This window comes from Juglans regia, chromosome 14, assembly GCF_001411555.2.
Source record: "Juglans regia cultivar Chandler chromosome 14, Walnut 2.0, whole genome shotgun sequence".
Lineage (NCBI taxonomy): Eukaryota > Viridiplantae > Streptophyta > Magnoliopsida > Fagales > Juglandaceae > Juglans > Juglans regia.
In genome coordinates, this window is record NC_049914.1 from 842,465 (window position 1) to 860,794 (window position 18,330).

At 37.5% G+C, this 18,330-nt stretch overlaps 2 protein-coding genes across 5 annotated transcripts; both read left to right on the plus strand.

Moving 5' to 3' along the window:
• The first annotated feature begins 1,466 nt into the window (after positions 1-1,466).
• Positions 1,467-6,229, plus strand: LOC109010576 (zinc finger CCCH domain-containing protein 53-like). 4 transcript variants are annotated; one of them, XM_018991452.2, is made up of 10 exons: positions 1,467-1,944; positions 2,275-3,503; positions 3,607-3,786; positions 3,876-4,055; positions 4,161-4,261; positions 4,382-4,633; positions 4,715-4,895; positions 5,080-5,295; positions 5,388-5,465; positions 5,590-6,229. In XM_018991452.2, exons 2-9 carry the CDS (start codon positions 2,485-2,487, stop codon positions 5,449-5,451), a joined length of 2,193 nt encoding a protein of 730 aa, XP_018846997.2. In that variant the 5' UTR covers positions 1,467-1,944; positions 2,275-2,484; the 3' UTR covers positions 5,452-5,465; positions 5,590-6,229. The 4 variants fall into 4 exon arrangements, with proteins under 4 accessions (XP_018846997.2, XP_018846996.2, XP_018846998.2 ...); XM_018991451.2 differs by having other exon boundaries at positions 1,468-1,944; positions 3,876-4,061; positions 4,167-4,261; XM_018991453.2 differs by having other exon boundaries at positions 1,468-1,944; positions 4,167-4,261.
• A 3,476-nt stretch (positions 6,230-9,705) lies between these two features.
• On the plus strand, positions 9,706-18,231 carry LOC109010572 (calcium-transporting ATPase 4, plasma membrane-type-like). Its single transcript, XM_018991438.2, has 7 exons — positions 9,706-10,071; positions 13,963-14,035; positions 14,126-16,068; positions 16,148-16,306; positions 16,716-16,887; positions 16,984-17,282; positions 17,510-18,231. The coding sequence occupies exons 1-7, from the start codon at positions 9,898-9,900 to the stop codon at positions 17,816-17,818; spliced, it is 3,129 nt and encodes a 1,042-aa protein (XP_018846983.1). The 5' UTR covers positions 9,706-9,897; the 3' UTR covers positions 17,819-18,231.
• Positions 18,232-18,330: the final 99 nt, after the last annotated feature.

Consider the following 18,330-nt stretch of genomic DNA (forward strand, 5'->3'; position numbering starts at 1 on the left):
CAATAACAACTAATGTGTAGTAGTCATGGAAGATCTAAGCATGAAGTTAAAATAATGCTAGAGATCAGTTTATTGTGTATTTTACTCTCCACATATCTCATATAATTTTTTTTTTTTTTTCAACCCAGCATGTTAGATATGCTGGAGCTTCTACCAATAATAGGTTGTGAAGAAGATTTTTTCTTGTAACAAATGGTTTTGTAGAGGGTAAAAAAAAAAAAAAAACTAGAACTAAACATGCATCGAGTGATATGGTTTGGTCAAATCTTCCCACACTTTGATCAACCTCATCTTTAGGAGATCATACACGATATATAGATGACTTTATACATGAACAAGCTATAAATAATTCAAAATGGTATTGGTCGTCACTGCATGCTTTTATCTGCACTTTCCAAGAAAGCTTGAGTAACATACTCTGATTTTGATTTGCATATTAAAAAAACTGGTATAATTAGCATGTTGATGATACTTTTTAATATGATAATATGAAAGATTGCTGCTACAACTTTTAAAAAAAAAAACTTGGATGACAGAGGCTGCAATATAAACTTGTATATATATAAGCAACAGCTCATTTTGTAAGGGTGTTGATCATATGCATACACATAGATATATATAGAATGCTCAAAAAGTGAAACCAAGAGACTAATGAAAGTGCAGTGCCCACACCCCATGTGGCCTGGAGGCTAGGTAGCTCCATGGTTTCCTTTTCTCTCGTGATCAACCCCATACTTTTATAAGCTCCAACTACTTTTGTTTCTCACCACCCAGAGCAGACCACTCCTTTCTCCTACAGATATCACTGATCTGTAATAAAACTTTCAAGAAAAAGAGGAAAGATACTGAGGAAAAGTGATGGAGTTCTGTGGCGTGAATTATAACGAGGGTCTGAGTAGAGTGCTTGTGTTGAGAGAGAGAGAGAGAGATCATTTACTACTTGTGGGGGCATCTTAAAAACGACAAGCGAGAAAGCAAGAATGCAAGAACCATGCCCCTCCTCTCTTCCTATACAAATCCCCATACCTTTTGTAGTTTTCTACCATCAAAAGCACAAAACATCTCAGCCTTTACTCTCTCTCTCTCTCTTACATAATTAGACATTATAGTAACAATTATTTTTAAGAGAGCAAAGAGAGGAGAGCATATTATGCTTGTGGGACATGTTCAAATTAACTATCCCATATTACATGGAGTCATTAAGAATGGAGAAACATTTTCTTTGTCTTCCTCAGAAGAGAGAGAAAAAAGATTGGAGAGGCATTGACTCCCCCATGAGAACACATGACGAGCCACTTTTAAACAAACCCCCAGGTGCGTGTGCATACACCTCTCTACCAAAGGGTCCTACAAAACTCCATCATGATCTCCATTGGAGCGTGTCTTTCACGGGAATGGGTAGCGATTTGTTTGATTGTATATAACTGGCTTGAAAAAGAAAGGGAAAAAAAATGCAGTACTCGTAAGAAAAAAATGCAGAGTTTTAAATAGGGAGTGTCAGAGGTTAGGGGCAAGTGAACGTGCACTATTTGAAGCACAGATCTGGATCCACTCAAAGCACCAAACCCAACTCCACCCCCACGCACCAACAGGCCACGAAACAACACTCTCGCTCACTGCCACTCCTACCGGTCTTTGTTATACTTTCGAGGGAGAGAGAGGGAGAGAGAGAGAGAGAGAGAGAGCGAGCGCGCTTAAAAACATGAGGTGGTTTCAGCTTTCAGCTTCACTGCCCACTTGCCCAGTGCCCAAAAAACATGTTCAGCAGGAGTGAAACAAATTTATGGTTACTCTCTGCTCCCCGCTCCTGCTGCTGCTAGCCTCTGCAACCGCTCTGGAAACAAGGCGGTGGTTTGGTTTTTGTGGTAAGTTTGACTGTTATTATTGTGTTTGAACTGAAGAGACTGGTAACAAAGGAAAACCAGAAGACGACTTCTTTCATGGGTAAGTGGTATTCTCATGAGAGCCGGTTCTTAATTTCGATTTGGAAAAGAAGAGAAAAGGAAGTCTCCGGCCTGGAGAGTTATACCTCTTTCTATTTCTTGCTCCTTTTGTTTCTGCAAGCTTTTGCTCTGCAGTTCTCATAGTTTCTTTATAGATAAATTCAACACTGGGTATTTTTCTTGACGTCTTTATTTGCTTTTATCAAAGGCAACTCTCAGCATCCACTTCTATTCTCCTTTTTAATCAAACCACACGAGAATACTCTTTTTAAAACTCGACTTTTTCTTTCTTTTCCTTTTTCTTGACAACTCTTTTGTTGGGTTTTTGCAGGAATAAGAGAAAGAGGAACGCTTTGCTCCTATTCATCACAAGTTGTTAGGTAGTGTTTGTGTGCGGTTGAGAAAGAAAGTTTACTTGTACAGACAGAAAGAGAGAGAGAACACTTCGCTTTCTCAGACCAAAGAAACAATAAGAACTAAACTTGAGGGAGGGTTGGTTGGTTTGGTGTGTGAAATTCTAGCACCAACCTATTTTTCACCGATGGATGGTTATGAGGCAACAAAAATTGTTTTCTCGAGAATCCAAAACTTGGACCCAGAAAATGCATCCAAAATCATGGGTATACTACTTATTCAAGACCATGGTGGGAAAGAAATGATTAGATTAGCATTTGGTCCAGAAGCTCTTGTCCAGTCGGTAATTCTCAAAGCCCGGAAAGACCTGGGACTGACCTCGAACCCTCCGTCCGCCCCTTCAACTCCGTCATCTCCATCGCCTTTCCTCTCAAGCAACCAACTTTCTGTCTCCAGGCAGAGTTCCTCTCCTACCAGGCTTCTTGGTGGGATTAATCTTCCTCCTCCTCCTTTAACCATCCCAAACACTTCTTCTGTCAGTTCAGCTTCTTGGTCAGCCTTGTCTGAGGTTCAAAACCCAGATGATTTGATTAGTCCCAACAATCTAACCGTTGGGTCCTTCTCTTCCTCTTCAATGAACACGTCTGCTTCCTCTTTACCCTTCTATGGAAGTGGAGCCACCGATATGATCGATGACTTTCAGCTCCAAGACCAGCTTTCTTTCCTTAACGATGGCTCCCCCGCCCTTGGCCCCAAAAACCAAGACTTGTTTTACCCTCAGTCAGACTTTTCCTCCAGTCCAACTGGTGCTGGTGGCGACCCTATGCATTTTGCTTCGTACGGTAGTTGGGGAGGATCTCCACACCGCAGAAGCTTCTCGGTTAGTGATGTCTGCTTGGGGTCTGAGGACCCCAATTCCGGGTTTGGCTGGAAACCTTGTCTGTACTTTGCTAGAGGATACTGCAAGAATGGCACTAGTTGCAGGTTCTTACATGGGGGGCTTGGAGATTCGGTGGATGGTTCTGCAATGGTAGGTTCACCGAGCAAGATTGATATGATGGACCAGTGCCATGAAATTCTCAGATCTAAATCTGCTCAGCAACAAAGATTGGCTGCAGCTTCTCAACTCATGGCCTCAGCTTCATTTCCTTACTCTTCAAAGGGCATGAATATGCTCCTACAGCAGCAGCAAAATGATGCTAATAGGTATGCACTTTTTAGATTGTACCATTCAAAATCTTGGGGGGTTCGTTCTTTTTTTTTTTTCCCCTCTCCACCCTCTTGTTTTGACTCTTGTGAGTACACGTAGAGCGGCGGCGGCTCTAATGATGAGTGAAGATATGCACAAGTTTGGGCGATCCCGGCTCGAAAGAAACGATTTTTCGATGAATGGTGGGGCTGGAATGGTGAACCCAGCGTCGAGGCAGATCTACTTGACTTTCCCAGCTGATAGCACTTTCAGAGAGGAAGACGTCTCAAATTATTTCAGGTTCTATTGGGTTTGTTGTTCTGTTTTATTCAAAGCTTGTGGAATGGATTGGTGTTTTTTGCTGAAAAGTTTTGATCTCGTTGTTGAAGCATTTATGGGCCGGTGCAAGATGTGAGAATCCCATACCAGCAGAAGCGGATGTTTGGATTTGTTACTTTTGTTTACCCGGAAACTGTGAAGCTCATTCTTGCCAAAGGGAACCCTCATTTTGTTTGTGATGCTCGTGTGCTTGTTAAGCCTTACAAGGAGAAAGGCAAAGTACCGGACAAGTACAGGCATTCTCTCACACACTCTCATTTTAATCTTCTGTGCTCGCCATTGGTTAAATTAGAAGTTTAAATGCACTTTGCTAATGTAGTAATGCTACTTGCTGGTTGCAGAAAACAACAGCATCAACAAGTGGAGAGGGGAGAGTTCTCACCATGTGGCACACCTACTGGAGTTGATGGTAGAGACCCATATGATCTCCAGCTCGGTAAGCAAGCTACTATCTTTGCATTTCCATTGATTTGCATGTTAATAATAGTTATAGCTAAAGATGATCCTTTCCTTTCCTTTCCTTTCAACTAACAAGTTAATTTGATTGATTCAAAAGGAGCAAGAATGTTTTACACTGCACAAGACATGCTGTGGAGGAGGAAATTGGAGGAGCAAGCTGATTTGCAGCAAGCCCTTGAACTTCAAAGTAGGAGGTTGATGGGCTTGCAGCTTCTTGATATCAAGAAGCAACACCACCACCGTGCGCTCTCCACTGGCAGCCCGGTCCCATCTCCTACTCATTCTCCCAACCCGTATAGTCAAAACCCTGTTCTTCCTTCATTCAGTAGCAGCCAAGAAGTCCCAGAAGGCATGTTGCTTCCACATTGCTGATTTTTTTTTTTTTCAAAACTAGAACGCTGTTTTCAGGATTGCAATTGTTTGATTGCAGAAAATTCTTCTAGTGCTGCACCAACTCCTTCTGCTGCTGTTTCTACTGATTTGCAGCAGTTGCAGAAGATAGAGCTCACCACGGTTGCAGGCGAAGAATTGACTGACAACAATGAGAGCGCCAATGGTGTTGGCAATGGGAAGCGGAGCCCCCCTCATGAAGAAAGTGATTTGCAAGAATGGTATGGGCTTTTTAATTCAGACTATTAGAAAGGCGATTGAGATTCACAAATTATCCTTTTGTTTCTTATATTTGTATCAAGTTCAATTTTTGACCATTGTAAGACTTTTTTTAGCATACTTTCCAATGTGGGTTCTCCAATATTGAGCAACGTTAAAGATTGTTTATCTCATAATTGAGTGCAGTTTGGAGCACAACCTCCCTGATAGCCCCTTTGCTTCTCCAACGAAAGCAGCTGCAGACTTAATGTCTGCCTTTGCCAATGGGCCTAGCGTAGTGAATGATGCAGATGCCTCAGCGGCATCTGCTGACAATAAACTGGCAACGGCAACAATACTCCCGGCGGCGGCATCCACATTGGATATGGCAGCCTTCAAATCTTTCAACTGCCAGATGCCAAGGTACTCCCACTCAATGCCATCAAGTGCCGTTGCTACACAATCCTTGTTAATATGTTACAGTATCTGTATTTTAAAATGGGCTTTCATTTCAGGTTCTCCTCTGGCCATGGCGCCATTGGGATGTATGCTGGCACCGGTGGACCTATTGGAATTTAGCTTCCTAATGTTAGGTAAATCAACTTTGGATTCTTTTCTATTTATACTGCATGGCTTATTTGTTTTTATTTTCTGCATACAAACAATTCGTGATTATGTATTCTGAATGAGTTTGGCTGTTTTTGCTCATGTTTACAGGAAGATTGAGAAGCATAACCAAACAAACTCCCCCCATATGGAACAAGGTCCGTAGAGGATCACCATCACCAGCCCTCACCGCCATCCTCATCATCATCAATACCATACTACTTACTAGCATACAAAATGCATACGTAAAAACGCAGCGAAGGAAGTGGGTCATCTGTTCCTTTCCGTGTTGTTGTACTATTTTCATCTCTCATTTCTGTAGTTGAAGTTGAACCACAGGTTAAAAAAGAAAGAACATAGAAAGAATCACACTGTCCATGTGTAGTATTAACTTCTGGCACTGTAATTTCTATCCCTTTCCATTGTTTCCATAGAAGAAACACTAGCCCAAATGTAGTCTTAGTCTCATTGTCCATGTCTTTAGGGTGTAATCAAATCTTTGTACAGCTGAAGCAAGAGCCAGAGAAGCAAGGAAAAAGTGGTAAAAGCAGAATATAACTACAAGCCTTATTGATAGACCGTAACGAGTAAGTTAGAGGTGAAGGGGCTTAAGGTAGTATACAAACAGTCAGCCCCCAGTTCTGTTTGAAGACTAAAAACAATGTGGAAATCTCTACAATTTCATGTATTGCTCTTATTTGTAGCACTAGTTGTCATACACAATATAAATCTCTTACTAGATTGCCAGACACAGATTTTGGAAAGAAATTCAGAAAAGCAAAAGTGAGATTTTTAGCTTAATTGGGCCCTCCCTCCCTCCCTTTTTACCTCTCCACATGCTCCTTTGATTTCATGAAAGAATTTGTCTCTTTATTACTATTCATATTTCTTTTCCTTTTTCAATTTATCTCTTTCATTATTGGTGGGGCCTATCTTTAATCTTGCCATTATTGGAGGGGAAAGAAAGAAGGGCCACAAGGCACAATCTCACATGGGATTGCTGACACTGCATGTGGGACCTACTTATTTATAGGATGCCAGGTTGTGTGGGTCCCTACCCACCCACACCCTCCTGGGCCACCCATGTGATGTGAGTAATACCACACTCTGTTTTGATATTGTATATATGCACATACTCCTGACCTTTACTTTTTCTGCTCGACAGTAAAGGTCATACACAAATCTGAAAGTAGACGTAGATGCTCACACGTATGACAAAAGGACACGATTTTTGCAAGAATCTTCTCGATGTGGGACAAAATTTTTTACAGAGTTCGTTTTTTATTTTTTAACTTCAACTGTAGCACTGGAGTTTGTAGCCAAAAAGGTAAAATGGGAAAAAAGACGAAACAAGTTGTGGATAAGTACAAGCCGTCAAATTAGTGTTATTTGACACGTAGAGATGGCCGTAATGGGAGACCAGACGGTGTTTCCTCGATGGTGAGTGAGCGAGACTGCTTTTTCCTAGAAGCCCTGTTTGGTTTCAAGGAAAGTGATCATTAGTGCTTTTGAATTCATTCCCCTAAATTTCGCACATGAAGTTAACCCTGGTCCAATTAGAGTGAGACAGACATACTTGTCCGCATCGATAATGATTGTAGAATTTTGTTTTTGGAGTTCAAATGCCTTACGATTCTGGGTGTTTATGAGTGGAGAGATCCAAGGCTCGTTTGGATCCGTAAATTATTTTAATTTATTATTATATTATTTTAAATTTTAAAATAATAATAATATTAAAAAATAATATTTTAATAATATCTTATTTAATTTATCTAAAATATTTTATCTTATCTCACTGTTCGACTCTACGGATTTAAAGCTTAGGAAAAATGATTTGTATGTATTTAGGATGTCCAAGTTTTGTATATACGTTGAAAATTTGAGAAAAAAATTTTATTTTCAAGCAAGCTATAATATAGCACATATAGTAAATTAGTTAATGTTATAATTTGATTTGAAAGATAATTTTAAAACTAGAATCTCACATATCAAATTTTATTATTTGAGTAACGTGCCAGTTTAAAAATAGAATAACTCAAATTTGAGAGTCGTGATAATTTTCATTTTTTAATGGTGTGTTCAACTATCTTTTAAAAAGATTGCAGAGACTTGCATATTTTAGGATTAAATAATTGTTATTATCAAATCGATATGTGGAGCATACATAATAAATTGTTGTTTTAGAAGATAAATTTTTAAATTTGAATATTACACATCAAATCGTACCATTTAAATTTCAAGTCTTTTAAGCGATGTAAATGATATATTCTATACACCAACTCGAGATGATATAATTCTTTAAGACTATCTAATATTATTCTATACACATAATAATTCTTATTATTCTTATAAGTCTAACTTTACAATCTAATGAACCATATCAAGTCACGTCAGTTTGTAGAATTATTTTTATATAATCGCTTTGTGTGTAGAGTATTTCCTTTATTATAAATTAGGATATCCAACGCTCTATGTTTCACCGGTGCGATACATGCCATTTGGGCGAGAAATCTGATGACGATTCAATTGTTTTATAATCTGTTTGATAATCAATAAACGTAAATAATGCAACTTGTGAAAGCCCATTTAAGAGTCACGAAATTTCAAGATGATGAGGAGTTGAAAGCCCATTCATTTGGGTCTTTCAACCTCGTGAGCATGTTCCTTAGAAAATTTGGCTTTTTAGGCCTCACTTTCTTTTACGATTAAAGTGGTAAATGGAGAACATTCGGGCATCGAGCCCATTTGTGACGTTTTTAGTGATCCAAATATACATCAATTTATTTGTCTTATCAATGCTATAGATGTTATTGGAAAAAATAAATATAGATAGAAGTTACTATTGAGAATATCCATTTTGTACACATAATGTGGCATCATTTAAACCACACATCTCTCCAAGTGAGTGTTGGGAACAATCAACTAGAAGCAGCCACGTAATAAGTGCAAAGTGTGTAATGCTATAATGGCTTCTCTAGCATTACTCTATTGGAAATCACAAAAATAACACCTATATGGCTCATTTTACCATATTTGTTTTGTTTTGATAAAAACAAATAGCAAGGCTGCTTGTGCATATTATACATTGATTAGAATAATTATTAATTTAAGAGTACTTCTACGTATAAGCTGGTATAGATAATACACTCTTGACATATATAGTTGACATAACAATATTTAATTTTATACAAGATTTGAATTATAAACTTTTCTTACAAATCATGTTTTGTCACGTCAATAGTATGAAGGATGTGTTTTACACACCGACTTACAAATAGAAATCTTCTTAACTTAATTATCTCTAGTACACTAGGCTACATTTTGATGTTGAAGTACTGATCTCAGTCTCTTAGTCTTAGATAATTTGTGAATAGTAGTGAAAAAATAATAAATAATAATAAATAGTTTGTGAATAGTAATGAGATAGTATGATCATTAACCAAATACACCTTAAATATTTGATCATTAACTTTTTGCTAACTCCAAAGTATATCTCAGGTTGTATTTTGCCTTGTCGTGACCGTCTTGATCAGAGGTAATTTCTTAGATTGTATATGTATGAAAGAGAAACATTTTATCCACAAAGAGATCATCTCATGAAAGTAAATATACAAATTGACGTGATTTGATATGATATATTAGATTATAAAATTAATTTTATTATAAAATAGATCATGTATGATTTGAACTCATATCAATTTGTAAAGTTATATGAAATGGAATTGCTGAAGACATTAAATTTTTGGAGTATTAATATATATTGACTCAATGAATACAATCGCAAATTATTAAGTAACGTTACAATTTGACGAAGCACATCATGCCACATCAGTTTGTGAGATATTTTTGTATAATCTATTTATGACTAGTGTATTTTCCTTAATAAATTCATCCGATTCGGAGAGGTGAAAACAACAATATGGGCACCCATTAACGTAAACAGAATCAATAGAATATCAATTTAAGGATAAGTTGATAAACACAAGTGATATCAATTAAATTAAGCCTTTTATTTTGTTTCAAACTGTTCTTTTTATTGGTATTTTGAAAATATTTTGTTATTTATAAAACTTTTTTTATAATGATGGGGCTGAATGTATAATATATACAAATGCAGATATCACTTAACACGTACAGACGTCAAATGGGAAAGAAGACTTTTATATATGGAAATCACGTCTTGAGAATGTCAATGTTAATCTTATTATGTCTATATATATCCATCATCACAGCCCTTTGTTTCTCTCTCTCGGCCCTCTTGCTCGTTCCCGCCATTCACGGTGGAGTTTTGAATCTTTCTTTGCATAAACTTAACCTACTTCTACTCTGTTTTTTTTCTTTGCCAGCTTCGTTCTGATCAGATTGTACGTAGCGAAACAGAGAATAATATTAATCAGCTATCGTACGTTTGAAAATAAAATGGAGAAGTATCTGAGACAGAATTTCGACTTGGAATCAAAGAGGCCGTCCAGTGAAGCCCTTAGGAGATGGAGATCGGCAGTCTCCATGGTCAAGAATCCTCGTCGCAGGTTCCGCTTGGTTGCCGATCTTGCAAAGCGCGACGAAGCGGAAAGAAAGCTTAGGAAACTCCAGGTTTTCAATTTCTCTTTTCTCTCCGATCTCTGATAAAAAAAAAAAAAAAAGAAGCTCTGGTCGAAACACATGGATCATTTTGTTTGAGCTTCGTTTAGTATTAGCCATATTTATGAAAAAAAAAAACAATATGTTTTAGATCACGAATAATATCGCTTGTTATTTGTTACGTACGTACCATCCGTTTGGTTGCTGAGAAAAAATTCATGAAAATGAAAGAAAAGCGTATAATACTCTGATTGTTTAAGCTGCTTTTTTAATGCTTGAATTAATAATCTTAATGCTTGGGTAAATGTTTGCCCTGGTCTTAGATCATGAGCGGGGACAATGCAGGGATTTGAGTTCTGGATCGTGTGATAGTTTAAGATGCAAAACTTACATTCCGAACATTTCATTTTGATCAAATATTGAAAATTAATCTGTTACATAAGGGTGCTACCCACCTCATAAGTGGCAGGGCTACCCCTTCCCCGTCCCCCGCTCTCGCATGGGTGGGGGTGGGGATTTTTTTTCTGTAATTCACCTCCGTCCATGCGGAAGCGGGGTAACCCGTCCGTTGCACGGGATGTGGAAGTGAACCTCCATCCGTCCACCTCTCTCCCCCCTCCTCCCCTCCTCTGCTTCCTTAAGCTAAGCGGCATCTGCTACTTCCATAGCAAACGAGATTGAGAGAGATTGAGAGAGTTCGAGAGAGAGTTTAGAAGTCTGGATCTAAGATGAGAGAGTTTGAGAAAGAATAAGTAATCGAGAGGAACTTAGACATGCGAGAGTGGGGTGGAGGATTTACAGAGCAGGGCTGAGCTCCTCACCCAAGTAGAGATGAACAGGACGGTGGAGTGGGTGACGGGTATATGCATCCCACCCCTAGTTACAGTTGGAATTGATAGGGTAGTTCTTTTCGGTCTTAGGACCGGTACGTATACAGTTTTGGGTCTTGGCTTTTAATTTTGAATAAATCTTCTCAACCTCCTAACACTCCACACTCCACACTTCACACTCCACATTATTTTTAATTTTTATTATTTTTTTCTTTTATTAAATATTTATTATATGAATAATAAATAGAAATTTAAAATAATTTTTAAAAAATAAACTCAAAAAAAAATATTAAAAATTTTAAAAATTAAAAAAAGGATAAAGTGTGAAGTGTGGTGGAAGTTATGTAGCAAAACCCTTTAATTTTTCTTTGCAATTGAGTGGAAATAAATCTTCATGTACTTTTGCCTCGAAATCAACGCGCTTTTAATTTCGGTGAACTAGCAATGCTCTTTCTGGTTAATTGTTAGGAAAATACTGCTGGGATGTATGAGCCTCATTCTTTTCAACGAGAGAGAGATAGACTTTTGACCATTCTTCAAACAAACAGCTATGTCGACCGAAGTTGAACAAAGCTGGTTTGATTTGAACAAGGAAATCATATTTTATGGAATAGTCAAATCATTGACAACCAACCAAAGAAAAAAGAGTTTTGTTCGTGTACGAGTGAGGAAGGTGGTTGCCGAAAGGTGGATGGTCCTGAGAATGATCTTGGTCCGGATACAGTTTTTTATTTTATTTTTATTTAGTGATTAATGTAGTATTTTTTTAATGATATTATAATTTTTTTTTTAAATATTTAAAAGTATAAAAATGAATAAATAAATAAATTAAATAACCTACCCATTCTCAAGCTATATACCTCCGGTAAATGTAGCAATATACTGTCAAAAAGAAAAAAAGAGAGGTAATTATAAGGTATCATAGAAATGCGGTAATCAGGATTTCAAGCCATGATCAGGTTGTACTATGGCCAATATCTTCTGTTCGATTTGTACGAACAATGTGGAATCTTGGAGGTACCTACAAAAACCGTTTCAACTTTATTTCAAATATCTTTCAATATCACAACTTTTCATCTAATCATTTTTTTTTAAAATTTTAACTATATTTGTACATTTTCATCACAAACCTTCGAACAAAAAATACTTCATAAAAGTTTTTTATTCAAAATTTCTTATCTAACAACAGTAATGCTAGAAATAGTTTTAGGATGTGTAAATTCCAAATACTTCATTTGAAAAAAAATAAGGTCATATATATATATATATTTTATGTAAATCTCAGATTTATATATATAGGATTTTTATGTAAATCTCAGATTTACTAACTTTTTTTCAAAAAGAATATAGGATACTAAGGCTGTAAATATCATTTCTCATCTAACAAAACCCAATAAACAACAATACATCTTTAAAAAAATTCTAAATTTTTTTTAAACATGCACATATTGAGCGCTCATTAATGCAGGCGTGTTCATATATATGCTTCAAAAATGGTTGGCTCGTGGGCGGCCATTACTAACAATGTACGTACGCGGTAAATAAGTTGTTCGTTCAATAGAGGCTGCTCAATTCAGCTTATGCACTCGTTTTTCAGAAACATGTCGTCTTTTTCTTTGGTTCTCATGTGGGTGTGGCTGCTAGAACTTTTTATTTTTCGTTTGGTTTAAACTTTAAGTTACTGTTAGCTAGAAAGTCTGACTTTGACAATCAATGCTATTAATTAATTCTTTTAAATATTTCATATGCAAGATATTATATAGATGTATATACAAGTTAATTTGCCTTTATTCGTCTTGAAACTACTAGTAGAATATATTATATATATGGAATAACGTGCGTGTATTATATCAGTTTTGAAATATGGAGGAAATGCCCGTGTGTATCCTAATTACTGCTAGCTTACTTATAGTTGGTCGGCTTCTTTCTCAGTACTGTATGTTCTGAAAATTAGATATATCAGAACGGGTGATTAATCGTTTCAAAAAATCTTAACCGCGATCTGACCAAATTAAGCGGGTAATAGTAATGCGACTGTTAATTATACATACGATGATTTGGTACTGCCCACTGATATGGAAGAGGTATATATATACACGCTTGACATCATTCATAATTAATGTCTCTTTTTTATTTTTTTAATGTTGTCACGTTCTGTTTTTTCGGTTCTTTATTTGATAATTTATAAACAAGTGCATAGAACTTGCCTAATGAAGTCATCACATACATCAGTTGGCCAGGAATAATTTCTCACGGGCAGGCACTAATTTTTAATGATCAACTATCACACACACACACACACACATTCAAAGTTCTAAAATTTGGTATTTGAAATTAACTTATGAAATGGATCACAAGCAAGTGATTCATGACCAAGATGTCTTGTTCAAAGTCTTAATCTGCAGTACTTGCAATAATTAAGTAGTGTTGGGTCCCCTTATACTTTTTCAGTATTGGGTTCCATTTTCTTCTTTGCTTTGATAATTTTAACCACGACTAGTTCGTCTATAACATTACTGAGAAATCTTCCTTTCCCCGACCACGAACCCAATTTCTCCAATTCCTTGCTTAATATATGATGAATTACTTTATAGGTATTGACTGGGATCATTCAAAGCTCATGAAACACGGTACTTAATTAGTCACTTAGCACAGTTTGCTCAAATACTTGGGAAATTTTGTTAATTAATCTCAAACTTGAAACTTGAGAGTGGGGTTTTTACTTTTTATTCTAAATCCCAGGAATATGAGAAAAGTAGTGCTACAGAGTAGCTAGGATATATAATTTCTGAGTTTTCAGTCATTAATGTTGCTTGTGTGCTTTCAGCCAATTTTCTGTTTCTTCAGTGGTACTGTTCTTAACATGGTAAATTATCGCAAAAAACCAGCTCATTATAAGATATGCACGATAAGATCAGGGTTGTTCTGCTAGTTATGAACATATTCTGAACTGTGCATCATATAGCTTAAGTTTTTCAGCGTACGTAATCCTATGGGCTGTACGTATGATTTACGTTGATTTGCTATAGCCTTGATTTGCGCTGATCATTACGCTCTTGCTACTCGTTGCCAGGAAAAAGTACGAATAGCAATATACGTGAATAAAGCAGCATTGCAGTTCTTTGGAGGCATTGTCGATAATACACGTATGTAATCGAAATCTTAATTTCTGAGTCATCCAAAATTCTCTCATTTTCTCAAATGACATATTTTCATCCTCATCCTCATATATGCAGCTGGGACGGAATCTCATTACAAGCTATCCAAAGAGGTTAGGGATGCTGGTTTTGGGATTGAACCTGATAAACTAGCATCCATCGTTGGATCCCATGATACCAAGGGTTTGGAGCATCACGGAGGAGCTCAGGGATTAGCAAGAGAACTTTCTGTGTCTTTGGATCATGGTGTTGATTCAAGTGACATATCTGTCAGGCAAAACATCTATGGTTTAAACAGATATGTGGAGAAACCTTCTAGAAGTTTTTGGATGTTCGTGTGGGAAGCCCTACAAGACTTTACTCTAGTTATCCTCATTATTTGTGCTGCCATTTCTATAGGTGTTGGCATTGCAACCGAAGGGTGGCCAAAGGGTATGTACGACGGGCTAGGAATAATACTCTGCATATTCTTAGTAGTTATAGTAACAGCAGTCAGTGACTACAATCAATCTTTGCAATTTAAGGATCTGGATAAGGAGAAGAAAAACATAATTGTTCAAGTCACCAGAGATGGATACAGGCAGAAGGTCTCCATCTATGATTTAGTGGTTGGAGATGTTGTTCATCTATCCATTGGAGATCAAGTTCCCGCAGATGGTGTGTTCATCTCCGGCTACAGCTTATCGATCGATGAATCGAGTTTGTCAGGTGAGAGTGAGCCAGTAGATGTCCACCAAGAGTGGCCTTTTCTTCTGTCAGGCACCAAGGTTCAAGATGGGTCTGGTAAAATGTTAGTGACATCAGTTGGTATGAGGACTGAATGGGGAAAATTGATGGTTACTCTGAGTGAAGGGGGAGAAGATGAGACACCACTTCAGGTAAAGCTTAATGGAGTAGCAACCATTATTGGAAAGATAGGTCTTGTTGTTGCAGTGCTGACCTTTTTAGTTTTGACCTCAAGATTTTTAGTGGAAAAATCAATACACAATAAGATCACTGACTGGTCTGCCAGTGATGCACTCAAACTTCTAAATTACTTTGCTATTTCAGTGACTATACTAGTTGTTGCAGTTCCTGAGGGACTACCTCTTGCAGTGACACTAAGTCTTGCCTTTGCAATGAAAAAACTCATGAGTGATAAGGCACTTGTGAGGCATCTCTCTGCGTGTGAGACAATGGGTTCTGCTAGCTGTATTTGCACAGACAAAACTGGAACATTGACAACAAATCATATGGTGGTGAATAAAATATGGATATGCGAAAAATCTGTGGAAATAAATAGTAGAGACAATAAGGATGCGCTGAAGACCTTAATATCTGAGAGAGTTTTTTACTTCCTCCTGCAGTCAATATTTCAGAATACTAGCTCGGAAATAGTCAAAGGGAAAGACTCAAAGAAAAACATCGTAGGCACTCCAACAGAGACGGCACTAATAGAATTTGGCTTGCTTCTGGGAGGCGATATAAATACGTTTCGTGAGGATTACAAGATAGTGAGGGTTGAACCTTTCAATTCAATAAAAAAGAAGATGTCTGTGCTTGTGGCTCTTCCTGACGGTGGCGGGTTTCGAGCATTCTGCAAAGGTGCATCAGAAATAATCTTAGAAACGTGTGACAAGATTGTTAAAGCTGATGGGGAAACCACCCAACTCTCTAAAGAACAGAAAAAGGGCATCACAGATGTCATAAATGGTTTCGCTTGTGAAGCTCTAAGAACTCTATGCTTGGCCTTCAAGGATATAGAAGGCGCTTCCAACGTGGATAGTATACCTGATAATGGATATACATTAATAGCTGTTGTTGGAATTAAGGATCCTGTCCGTCCTGGGGTAAAGGAAGCGGTTGAGACTTGTTTAGCAGCTGGGATTACCGTGCGGATGGTCACAGGTGACAATATTAATACTGCTAAAGCCATAGCAAAAGAATGTGGTATCTTGACAGAAGATGGACTGGCAATAGAAGGGACAGATTTCCGCAATAAGAGCCCACAGGAGATGAAGGAATTAATCCCAAAACTACAGGTTTCACGATTGCTTAGTGTAATTTTCTTAAATGCTAAGTTGCAGAAGCTTATAACATTGCTTATATTTATATGTGTAGGTAATGGCTCGATCGCTGCCTTTGGACAAGCACAACCTAGTAACCCAGTTAAGGAATGTATTTAAAGAAGTCGTCTCTGTGACTGGTGATGGGACCAATGATGCTCCTGCGTTGCATGAGGCAGATATTGGACTTGCTATGGGTATTGCAGGAACCGAGGTTCGTTACAGACATGTCATATCATCTGCAGCAATTGTTTCTTAAGTTTGTTTAGATCAGTTACCTTATTTTGGTTGTTTGTTTTAATGAAATGTTTACTGATTGCTGATAGAAACTGCCTTGCAAGTGAAACTGTTATCTAATGTTTGATCTTGAGGATCTTGGATTTCAATTTATTGATTAGATAGAAGAGTAAAAGACAAATTCACCTCTGGCCACTTTGCATATGGCCCATGCTTTTCATTTTGAAATTTTCTTTTCGTGAATTCTAGCTTTTATCCAATTAGCCGAAGAGAACACTAATCACTTGGAGTATCCAGACATCATAAGAAAGTACACGCACTCTTTACCAGTTACTAGCTATAATAATGATCAGCTGAGAGTCTTCTGCTACATCGGATTGTTGCAGGTAGCTAAAGAAAATGCAGATGTTATCATAATGGATGATAACTTTACCACTATAGTGAACGTAGCCAGATGGGGTCGTTCAGTTTATATCAACATTCAGAAGTTTGTACAATTCCAGTTAACAGTAAATGTTGTTGCTCTCATGCTCAACTTTATCTGTGCATGTATCTTAGGTGTGTTCATCAATGGTGCTTATCTCTTAGAAGTTCAAATACTCGCTGGTCTTCTCATCAGTCGGATGGCTAATAATCTTTTGACTTGACTTTCAGGATCTGCTCCTCTTACAACCGTACAAATGCTTTGGGTAAACTTGATCATGGACACTCTTGGCGCATTGGCCCTGGCTACAGAACCTCCACATGATGCGCTGATGAGAAGACCCCCAATTGGGAGGAATGTAAACTTCATCACTAGGATCATGTGGAGGAATATTATCTGTCAGAGCATCTATCAAATTTTCGTCCTCTTGATTCTAAAATTTGATGGGAAGCGGCTCCTGAAGCTCACTGGCTCAGATGCCAATTCCATTCTCAACACATTCATATTCAACTCCTTTGTGTTTTGCCAGGTATCTTAGCTTTGTTTGTTTTTATTTTCTAATGAAGCACATTTTAGCTCATTCTGTGTTTCTGTGTATTTACGTCGGATCGAACTATCTTCTTCTTTTTCAAAGAAAAAAGGAAGGTTTTCGGGTTGATGTCGGATTCTTCTTGCCGGAGGAGCCTTTGATCTCAGAAAACGTGTTTTCTAATCAAACGCTGACTCGTGTTCTTTCTTTTTGATTATATATATTAGGTATTCAACGAGATAAACAGCCGAGACATGGAGAAGACCAATGTTTTCCGAGGCATATTTGATAGTTGGGTTTTCTTGATTGTCATGGTTTCTACGGTAGCTTTCCAAATCATAATAGTCGAGTTTTTGGGCACTTTTGCCGATACGGTGCCACTAAGCTGGGAATTGTGGTTAGCCAGCATCTTAATCGGAGCTACAAGTTTAATTGTGGCTGTCATCACAAAGAGCATTCCTGTGGGAACAAGCAAGCATAATGCTCAGCATCATGATGGCTATGAACCACTTCCTACCGGTCCAGAGCTGGCATGAAAAATCAAATGTTTGTGACTACATATAGATATTCCTTAATAAGGGAGCTTCATATGATAATCCATGATGATACCTAAGTTGTATATGCAGCTCCGATTCCTTAAAGAGTCCGTCTAGAAATGTAATTTGGAGTGGGAAACTACAGGGTTGATTTGCAACTTTGTTTTTGACTTTCGGCAGATTTTGTTTGTAACAAATTCATGGTGATTTTTTTTTATTCTTTTAAAAAAGAGAACAGTACTCCAATTTCATAAATTCATGGTATTCAACAGCAGGAGTTCTATATCTATATTCGGGTCCTGAAACTAAAGAGAAGATCATTTGAGTGCTAGGTTTCTAGAATGGTAAAATGCTTCTTATGGACCCAAGACCAAAAATTAAAACAGAAGAAGAAGAGAGACTATGGCTAATTTCTTTTGGGGAAAAAGAAAAGGACTGTTTGCAGCAGTTCACTCAATGCCTCTAGATTTGTCCATCTTATATGGGGCAGGGGCGTCCAAAAAAAAAATTCT